General features: G+C 54.3%; 1 protein-coding gene across 1 annotated transcript in view; it reads right to left on the bottom strand.

Moving 5' to 3' along the window:
* Positions 1 to 10106, bottom strand: part of ASTN2 (astrotactin 2) — a 321046-nt gene that overhangs the window by 151691 nt on the left and 159249 nt on the right. The window contains exons 12-13 of the mRNA XM_009888090.1: positions 7635 to 7801; positions 4275 to 4463 (exon numbers count right to left, since the gene is read on the bottom strand). Coding sequence (XP_009886392.1) covers positions 4275 to 4463; positions 7635 to 7801 — 356 coding nt within the window. The remainder of the gene's footprint in view (positions 1 to 4274; positions 4464 to 7634; positions 7802 to 10106) is intronic.

Raw genomic sequence — 10106 nt, 5'->3', positions numbered from 1 at the left:
GGGAATGGAAAGGGGGAAAAACACTCGGTGCTCAGCAGGTTTTTTGCAGCGAGGGAGCACCGACACAGATCCGCTCCCCCCTCCAGCCACCGAACCATTTTGGCTGCTTATCTGCCCGCAACACCCAGGAACTCCCCTGACTCACTGCATCTCTCTCGAGGAGGTCAAATGTGTGCTGCGCAGGCAAGCGAGGTGCTCCCCGTGTCCCGGGGCTATGCCAAGCTGGAGCAAGAGCCGGGATGAGAGGCTGAGCCGGAGCAGGGATGGGAAGGGACCCCGGTTAGGGCAGAGGGCTGCTCCCCGGGGAGCGCTCTGCCACGCGCTGCTCCGACATCCCGTTTGCCATGCGGTAATAATCCGACAAGTAAAGCTGGCTCCACAGGTAGTAATTTGGGTTTTCTCCATATTAATGGCATAAAAGCAACAGTCTGAAACCGCAAACAGCTCTTAAACAAAAATCTCTATTCCCTCGTGGCAAAGAGACGGCACAAAACAGATAAGGAACGAACAAACAACCCATTTGGAAAATAATCCCCCCGTGATTTGGGGATGGTGCGGAGTTGGGGCTGTGCCCCACCATGAGGCAATGGGGGGAAAATCACTCTAATCTAGTCTTTAGCGAGCTGGATCCACCACTGAGCCTCCTGGCTAGACCAAGAGGTGTGAGTGGAATAGATCAGCTCCAATCCCATCTATTTATTAACACTGCACAGCATTTTGCCCGCAAAAACCTTTTTAAAAAAAAAAAAAAAAAAAGAAAAGAAAAAAAAAAAAAAAGAGAGGGATGTCCAGAAGAAGACCGCTCTGAACGTGAACTTGGCTGAACGGTGGAAGGAGTGAGGTGGGTTTCTGGTGCGTGTGTTATCCCCCACCAAAGTGCCCGCGAGGGACCACACAGGAGAAGCATCACCAGGAGGGCTTTGATTGAAATCCTTGCAATAAACCAGCAGGAACAGTGACGAAGTAGCACTCTCCTCTGAGCAGGAACCTTGATGCTGGCTTGTCCAACAGGTCAGGCAAGCACCCCAACCACCACAGCGATAATTAGTGGCTATTAAGCCACCTCTGCACAGAAAAAGCTATCCACAGGGCTTCTAACTGATGAGGTCTGGAGCTGAGCTGCAGGGATGCTCTGGTGCTCCTGTCCTGCTGGGCTGTGGCTTCACTGTCGCTGACGGATGGAGAAAGGGTCCTTGGTACCAGCACGAAGGGACGTGTGAACAGGGACAGGCTCTGTGCAACACAACGAGGTGTTGCACCAGCGCTACTGTACATACAGAGCACATATAGTGCATATAGCATGAACTGTTCTGGCTGCTGCCCAGCCCGGGTCACAGCCGTTACTTGCTTCCTCCATCCTTCCCTTGGGTGTTACCATCTCCTTGGCCATGCCACCAAAGCGTTTGGGTGCTGCCTGACTCCCTTGGATAAAATGATGTGGGTTATCAAGGGAAAAACCAAAATCTGAAGCAGCACTGACTAGAACCGCAGGGCTGGTCTCAGGTCTGGCACCTCCGAGCTGTGCAGCTCTCCCATTTCATTACCAGCCTGCTGTGCCGCATGCTTACGGCAAACGCCATCCTTACTCTGAGTTCTAAAGCTACCTGCTGCACATCCCCATCCTTTCGAACTGGCTGGACACCATAAAGCCACCGGTGCTACCAGCTCCGTCCCGGTGCCGTGCCGAGCTGCGGTTGGGAGGACCACACAGCCGTCAGAAGGGCAGAAGCTCTAATCAGCATTGCAAAGAGACCACCCCAACCCCAACGGCACGGAAATGCCGCTGTAACTGATAGGCGTTGCCCGGGCCAGGGTGCGAGAGACGGCTTTTCCCAGCACAAAGGCTTCCTCCCAACACCACGCTGACATGCCTGGCGGATTGAGAATATCCTATTTATTAAAGACACTGAAGATGCGGCGACATGGGAAGCAGACACCATTCAAAGGACTGTCACATCTGCATAGCTAAAGGATCCCAGCAGCTATAAATCCCTCTAAAATACTCAGCCCCTTGTTCTGATAGCAGGTTCTTGCTCCTACTTTGCAGAAACAGGCTTTTAATCCCTGGTATTAGGCAGCTTCCTGCTATGTTTCAAATGCACCAAATTAAGGGCTTCTCTAACAGCTGGTGTCTTAATGCTCAGAGAGGTTCTTGAATATCTATGAAAATCAGAGGCAAATTACATCTTTTAGTTAATAATTTCTTCTCCATTAACCTCCTTCTCTTCCCTTGTTAGGAGATGATGTAATGGTGCTTCTCCGGCGTAACCCTCCGACACACCGGGCAGGCTGGCCGCGGGGAAGCGAGCCCTTCTCATCACCGCTTCTGGAGCCACCGGGCCACGCTCACACGGGAAAGGGCGACCGTGCTGACCTTCCAGGCTGCCGAAAGCATTTCTGGAGCAAGACGTGCCACCTCCCGCCGAGCCCCGAGCTCTGCCGAGCCAGCGCATGGCACGCTACAGCCTGCGACACGCGGCTACGCTTTGCAGTTTGCTCTTGTTTCAGACCTGCTTTTTAACCTGCAAACCTGTCAGCCGTCAGCCCCGGGGAGCGCTTCGGGCTCTGAGCCCTGGAAGATGCAATCCCAGCACCGCAGGTGTTTTATCCCGAGAGCAAAGCGGCCGAGGGCAGCCCCGGCAGGAACCGTGCGTGGTCCAGCCTGGGATTGCTCAGACCCACCATCCCTGGGATGCTCCCAGACAGCATGACATGGAGAAGCCACATCTCCCAGGATAAACCAGCCCCACAGACAACCTTGCATGCCTTTTGGCTGGAATTCAGCCCCGAGGACAGGGGATGCGTTCACTTCCCAGCAGTGATAAAGTAGCCCTTACACCCCAGCCCTGGGGAAGGATGGCTTTCCAACCCTCCCACTTCGCAGTGCAAGCAAAGGGTGGGCTACGGATGAACTGGAGAGAAAATTAAAGCCTCTGCAAAAGGCAGTTTGATGCATAGAGACTGATGGCACAAGTTGGGACTGGATGTCATTCAGGGGGAGCCTGTCCAGGTCTGGCATTTCCAGGAGATGGGCTTGGGGAGTTTTTGAAGCCCCCAGACCTGCTCGACCCACCAGCTCATGGCAAATTTCAGCTCTGCAGCCCTGGCTCTACTCTGACAGACCCACCGACACTTGTAACACGGGAGGGAGAGAAAGCAAAGAGGAGCCCACTGGGAAAATTGCCTTCATGTACTGTCAATTCTCACTTCCAGCAACGGCTGCGGCTCTGCCGGCTCCAAGCACTCTGCGGCGTTCCGAGCGCCTTTGTGCTGGTGGAGCTCGTAATTCATCTGCCATCAAGAGAGCAAAAGGCCAGAGTTCAGCGTGAATTCACAGCGAGGGAAGGCTTTGCACTCAACTGGGGAAAAAACACCCAGAAAAACACCGTGGCCAGGAGTCATGAGCACCCACAACTGCAGCTAAAATCAGAGGCAGCAATGAGGTCTCGGAGCCTTAATAGGAAAGAAAGCGGCAGATGCCGGACAAGGAAGGGTGGTGTCTGGGTGGGATGCAGGCTGGCCCCTCTCCTGACTCTGATGAGCACTGCTGCTCTGGAACTTATGGGCCCACCTTGGTTTACACCCGATCAAAATGCAGCCGCATTCAGGAGACCCGAAGAAAAATAAACAAACTCATTTTCCAGCCCTGAATTCGGCAACTACCAGCAAGCTCCCCTCTGCGAGCACTGACAGGCGAAAACCCGGGCGGTTCAGACCCTGCTCTCCTGACCAGCATCCGACCCTCGGCACTCCCGATATACCCAGGGTGCAGTGCGCCAGCACCCCCCGCTATCTGCTACTTGCGCTCTGGTGGGGTATTTACCTTCAGCTTATTTACGTTATTTCTTATCGTGCTATATCTACGGTGCCTCCCAGTGCTATAACTGGGGGCACTGAATGAAACCAGCTCACACAGGCTGAAAACGCACCAGAGGAAATGCTCTTTTGTACTACACGCGATTAAATGGCGGAACTCATTGTCGCAGGGTATCGCAGAGATGCAAGATATCAATGTTGAGAAAGAAATGAGGCAATACTACCGAGAAAAGCCCATCAAAGGCAATTAAACACTCATCTGATGAGATACACACTGCCCCAGGACGGTCCAACACTGCTGCCTGTGGATGAGCAAGTAGGAAAACCATGGATGTTTGTTGTCCTCTTGCTCTCTTCCCCGAGTGGATGTGTCAGAGATACTCGCTCTGCACCAACAGACCTTGGTCCCATCTCACCATCCCGATGTTCCCAAAACGAGGAGCAGAGCCGGGCCATACCTGAAAGTCATCTGGAACACCTGCCCTTGGTTGACGTGCTGGCTCCGGTTGTTATAGCCGTGAAGCATCTCCCCAAAGAGGGTGTCGTTGAACTTGGCATCCGACTTCAGGCACTTGGGGCCCTCACAGATGTCTGACAGCATCAGGCAGGACTTCCCATCCGGGGCCAGCTTGTACTCCTCCACGCACCTGCGGAGCACCAGAAGCTACGTGAGACGTGCCAGGCACTGAGCGTGCCGCCCCCCAGCCCTGCCACAGGATGAGTCTCTGCTGAGCATCGTCAACTTGGTGCTGGAGCACGTCCCGAGAAGAGCAGAGAAGCTGGTGAGGGGTCTAAAGCACAAGTCCTATGTGGTGCGGGTGAGGGAATTGGGATTGTTCAGCCTGGAGAAGAGGAGGCTGAGGGGAGACCTTATCACTCTCTACAACTACCTGAAAGGATGGTGTAGTGAGGGGGGGTCAGTCTCTTCTCCCAAGGAACAAGAGATATGACAAGAGGAAACGACCTCAAGTTGCGCCAGGGGAGGTTTAGGATGGATATTAGGAAAAAATTCTTCACTGAAAGGGTTATCAACCGTTGGAACAGGCTGCCCAGGGAAGTGGTTGAATCACCATCCCTGGAGGTATTTAACAGGTAGACATAGTGATTAGGGACATGATTTAGTGGTGGACTTGGCAGTGCCAGGTTAGCAGCTGGAATTAATGATGTTAAAGGACTCTTCCAGCATAGATGATTCTACGATTGTAACACCTGCAGCAGCTGCCCGGGACGGTGCAGAGGTTGCAGAGCCCACATCCTCTGTGGCAGCTTGGTTGGGCGACCAGCAAAGGAGCCCTTGGCTCCCAACAGCCATCCCTCCTGCAGCAGCATGACCCTGCCTGCCCACAGCCACGCTCTCCTGGCTGCGAGCTGCCCCCGCGCTGCAGAGCGCTGCCCAGCCCCTGCCCTCTGACACCACTGCGGGGCAGGTACAAACGTTCACAGAATCACAGCATCCCAGACTGGTGAGGGCTGGAAGGGCCCTCTGGAGCTCCCCCATCCCACCCCCCGCCAGAGCAGGGGCACCTCCAGCAGTGGCACAGGACGGCGTGCAGAGAAGGCCCTCCGCAGGTTGAGATGGAACTGTCTATGGTCACGTTTGTGCCTGTTCCCTCTTGTCCTGTCACTGGGCACCACTGGAAACAGACTGTTCCCATCCCCCCGGCACCCTCCCTTGAAGGACTGATAAGTGTTGATAAGATTCCCCCTCAGTCTTCTTTTCTCCAGACTAAAAAGCCCCACGTCCCTCAGCCTTTCCTCATTATAAAGATGCTCCAGTCCCCTCATCATCTTTGCAGCTCTTTGCTGGACCCTCTCCAGCAGTTCCCTGTCCTTCTTGAAACGGGGAGCCCCAAACTGGACACAGTGCTCCAGATGTGGCCTCCCCAGGGCAGAGCAAAGGTGACCTCCCTCGCCCTGCTGGCCACACTCTGCTTGATGCACCCCAGGATGCCATTGGCCTTCTTGGCCACCAGAGCACATTAGTGGCTCATAGGCATCTTGTTGGCCACCAGGACTCCCAGGGCCCTTTCCACAGAGCTGCTCTCCAGCAGGTCAGCCCCCAAACTGTACTGGTGCACGGGGTTATTCCTCCCCAGATGCAGCACCCTCCACTTGCCCTTGTTGAACTAGGCAAGGCAATTCCCCAGGCAAGAGCAGAGCAAAATGAAGCTCCCGCCCCCTTCCTTTCCACCCAGCAGTGCCCTCCTGCAAGGAAGTAGCTCCAGCGCAGCTGCTCCTTCGCTCTTTGGTCTCGCTTTCCAGCAGGTTGCGGGTAAGACACACATGCTTATCTTCAACAGGCAGTGAGGGAAACCGAGGCAGGCAGCAGGGATGTGATTTAACTACAGACACTGGAGACATCCGGGGCATCTTTTGCGTAACTGCTCATCCTGTCTCCCCTCCTTCCCTTCTCCTTCCTCCGGCCTTATCCCCAGCGACGTGGCTCCTGGCTGACAAGGAAACCTCCATTCCCTGCCCCTTCCTCCCCGTAGCCACAGCGCTCTGCTAACATCAACCCCACCTCCATCCAGGCTTGCTCCCCTCTCCCGTTCCTCTACCGCATTTCACTGCTGCAAGCGAAACTCCCACCCGTCTGTCGCACTTTTCCCTGCCTGTTCCCAAAGTGCAGCTCTGCCTTGAAAAGGGATTATGAAAAAAAAAAAAACCAACAAACCAACAAAAACACAAACAGGGAAACAGCCTCTGTCCTTGGGGATGGCAGATTGAAATGCAGATTCCCTGCGTGTGTGCGGATGCAGACTGCCTAATGTCCCAATATTTTCTAGACCCTCCCCACAAAGGCTGCTGGTGCCTACATGGATTTCCAACCCCCTTTAGAGGCACGGCGCAGGCAATGTGCTCTCTCTTGATGACTCAACTGCTCTATGCTGCTAAACAATAATAAAAAAAGAAGGTGCACATGTGGGAAACCAACAAACCTGCAAAAAAGGATTCAAAAAAGAGAGGCTGACATGGGCAGAGCTCCCTGAGCTGCTCTTCCCCAGGGAGCAGCCAGCAGCCAAGGCTGCATGAGGTCTCTGCTGCATCTGCAGCATCACGACTCGAAGGATGCTCCTCGGAGTTCCTGTTAGGAATTTGTGGGCATTTCCTTCCCAAAAGGGGTTCTTTTTCCTCTCCTTCTCCCTAATCCTTCACACTGGGCTGTGAAGTAGGTTCCTGTGTGTGCCCGAGAGTGTGAACCAACCGAGGGACGCAATCTGCAGAACCCCGGGGCCGGGGCGGTGATGGATGGATGGGTGGATGGATGGATGGATGGCTGCAGCTGTACAGCATAAAGCCAGATAATCACTGAGCTCCTTTTAGAACACACTGCAGCCAGGGAGATTTTCCTGAGAGAAAATGCTAAATTGTGTAGGATTATAGGATCCCAGCCAAAATCAGGGATGAAACTCTATTTTAAGAGAGACACAGGGGAGGGAAAAAAAAAAAAAAAAAGTAGTGTTTCTTAAACAAATCCTCCTCCTTCCCCCTCCAACACGCAACGTACAATTTTTGGGTCCCGTCATGGTGAGTCACAGATCGAACCGTACCGTCACACAGTGGGGGAGAGGAGGACGGTGCATCTGCTCACACTGCTCCTCACACTCCGGTACGTTTTTGCCCACAGGCAAAGCAGGTGCCTCTATTCCCTGCTGGAAGTCGGCTCCATGAACAGCCTTTTTCTGGGGTGCCCAGCTCCCTTGGTGGGCACGCCGGTTTGGGGATGGGTGGCGCAGGAGGAGGGCTGGCAGGGATGGAAAGGGGCACGGGTTATTTAGCTGCTCGCGGGAGATGCAGGTGTGCTGGAGAGGACTCACCCGCAGAACATGAAGATGGTGCTGGAGGAGGGGTCGTGGGGCAGAGGGAGGGTCTGCTGGAGACAGAGCTGCTCGCAGCCGCCGTTGAAGCCATCCGAGCAGTCGATCCCTTTGGAGTAGTCGTAGCAACCGGTGCCATCCTTCATGGGTCGGAGGTCCTCGGGGCACTGCAGTGAGAGAGGGGATGTGGTAAGGTCACTCGTGGGTCCCAACCTCCCCTGGAGCCACAGCCTGGTGGGTGCCCTCCCAGGGCACAGCCCACCCGTGAGCCAGAGGGATTTGTGCTGCTGAACTCCGTCTACATCTGAAGGAGATGAGTTCACCCTGAGCGATGGACAGGACCCCAAGGGCCCTGTACCACCTTGCATGGCCTTTGGGGAAGGGCCAAGGACCACAGGGCAAGGACCTAGTCTGCCGCATAAGCCACGCTGCCCATCCTCCCCTCTGGAGGAGGGCGAAATCCTCAAGGCAGCAAAATTACACAATGAGGAAGCCTCTGAGATGCAGAGAAGTCTGGTGAGACCCAGAAAAACCATCTCAATGCCTGGGACCAACCCAGAAAACCATCTCAACCCATGCCAGGCAGGCCAGCGAACGTGGCCTTGGCATCATCTCCAAAAGCATCTCGCTGCCTCCCATGGGAGGAGGCAGCTGCAGGCAGGACCGGCCCATGGTGGAGGCAGGACTAGGGGAGGGCAGGATCATGACCCAGACTCATCAGAAGAGTTTTCTGCAGCTGAGGGAACCATGCTGATTCACACAAGCTGGGGCTCTGGCTCTGGGTTTTAATTTCAGTTCCCCAGCTGGCTTTCCTTGTCCCAATAGATAAAAGCCAGCAGGCGGCAAATGCCATCAATAAATTGTCACCCAGATTAAAGCTCTCTTCTATTCCACTTGCGTTATTTATCCCTTTTCACCAAACGTGCACGCATACAAACAACAACAAAAAGGCCAGTCCTTGAAAAAATAAATAAATCTTGCCTAGCAGCAGCTCGCAATTAAAAATGCATTATGGAATTTCTTGAAGATGAGTTAGACTGGAGCTTGCACGGGTAGGGATGAAGGCAGGTTATAAATGGCCTCTGTCAAGCAGAAGAAAGGTTATAAAACTGCTATACTTCGTGCTTAAAAAAGAAAATCAATTTTCCATGTGAGAAAAATGCTGTACATATTAATAAAAGTTCAGGAGACCCCGGACCCTGTGCCCACTGTCCCAGGCGGGGTCCCGACAGGAGATGGGCTGCTGAGCCTCGCTTACTCTTGGCTACTCAAGAAGCAGAATTCCCACAGGGGACATCAGGAAGATGCTTTAGGGAGTCCTGGCCCACCCCGTCTGCGTGACGAGATGTTTCTCTCCACCTCCTCGAAACTCTGTGCCATTTCCCTATGGCAGCAGCATCAAAGCTGCTTCTGCCCCACCTGCAGCAACTGCGATGTCTCGGGCATCCCTGTGCCTGACGTCCCTCAGACACCTCCCAGCAACCCTCAGCCCCTTCCCTGCAGGCAACGGATAAGGTGGGGAGGGGAGGCAAGGGAAGGTTGAGAGGCACATGGCTTTTCTAGCCAAAGGATGTTAGGACAAGGGGTAACGGCTTTAAACTAGAAGAGGGTCGATTCAAACTAGATATAAGGAAGAAATTTTTTACGCTGAGGGTGGTGAGACACTGGCCCAGGTGGTGGCTGCCACATCCCTGGAAACATTGTTCTACGTGTCCTCTCCTCCTCCATATTAATTCTGTACGTGCGGCTAGAAAGCTTCTCGCTCCCATGTCTTCCAGCTCAGGTTGGACGGGGCTCTGAGCAACCTGATCCAGTTGAGGATGTCCCTGCTCATGGCAGGGGGGGCTGGACTAAATGACCTTCAAAGGTCCCTCCCAATCCAAACCATTCTATGATTCCACGTTAGCGGCAAAGGGCTCTGGAATAGGACACTGCCCATCTCTATGGAGCAGGCAGGGCACAGGCAGGGCACAGGCAGGGCACAGGCAGGGCACAGGCAGGGCACAGGCAGGGCACAGGCAGCCTGGGAAGCAGCGGCCCTGCCTAGGCATGGAGCAGCAGAAGACATGGGAGCGAGAAGCTTTCTAGCCGCACGTACAGAATTAATATGGAGGAGGAGAGGACACGTAGAACAATCTGTACTTTCACCGCCGAGCTGCCTGGGAAACAGGATCAGGATAAGTGTGTTTGCAAATCCGCAGATACAACACTTATCTCCCATGGTCTCCGCCGCGTCTGCCAGCCCCAGTGTAAGAATAAGAGCTGTGCAAATTAGTAGAAACGCGTCTCCCTGGAGGACACGGAGGGCTGACTGCAAATAGCATCTTCCGTTCCACGGCACCACGTCCACCTCTCTGCTGCTCTCCCCACGCCGACAGGGATGCGGAGGTCTGGGACTCTGCCCAAGTCCCCTCTGGAGCTCCCCAGGGACCTTGCACGGTGCTGAAGGCAACCAGATGGGACCTTAAGTCA

The sequence above is a fragment of the Charadrius vociferus genome, unplaced genomic scaffold (genome assembly GCF_000708025.1).
Source record: "Charadrius vociferus isolate BGI_N301 unplaced genomic scaffold, ASM70802v2 scaffold56, whole genome shotgun sequence".
Taxonomy (NCBI): Eukaryota; Metazoa; Chordata; class Aves; order Charadriiformes; family Charadriidae; genus Charadrius; species Charadrius vociferus.
This window is presented reverse-complemented; position numbering and strand designations above follow the sequence as displayed.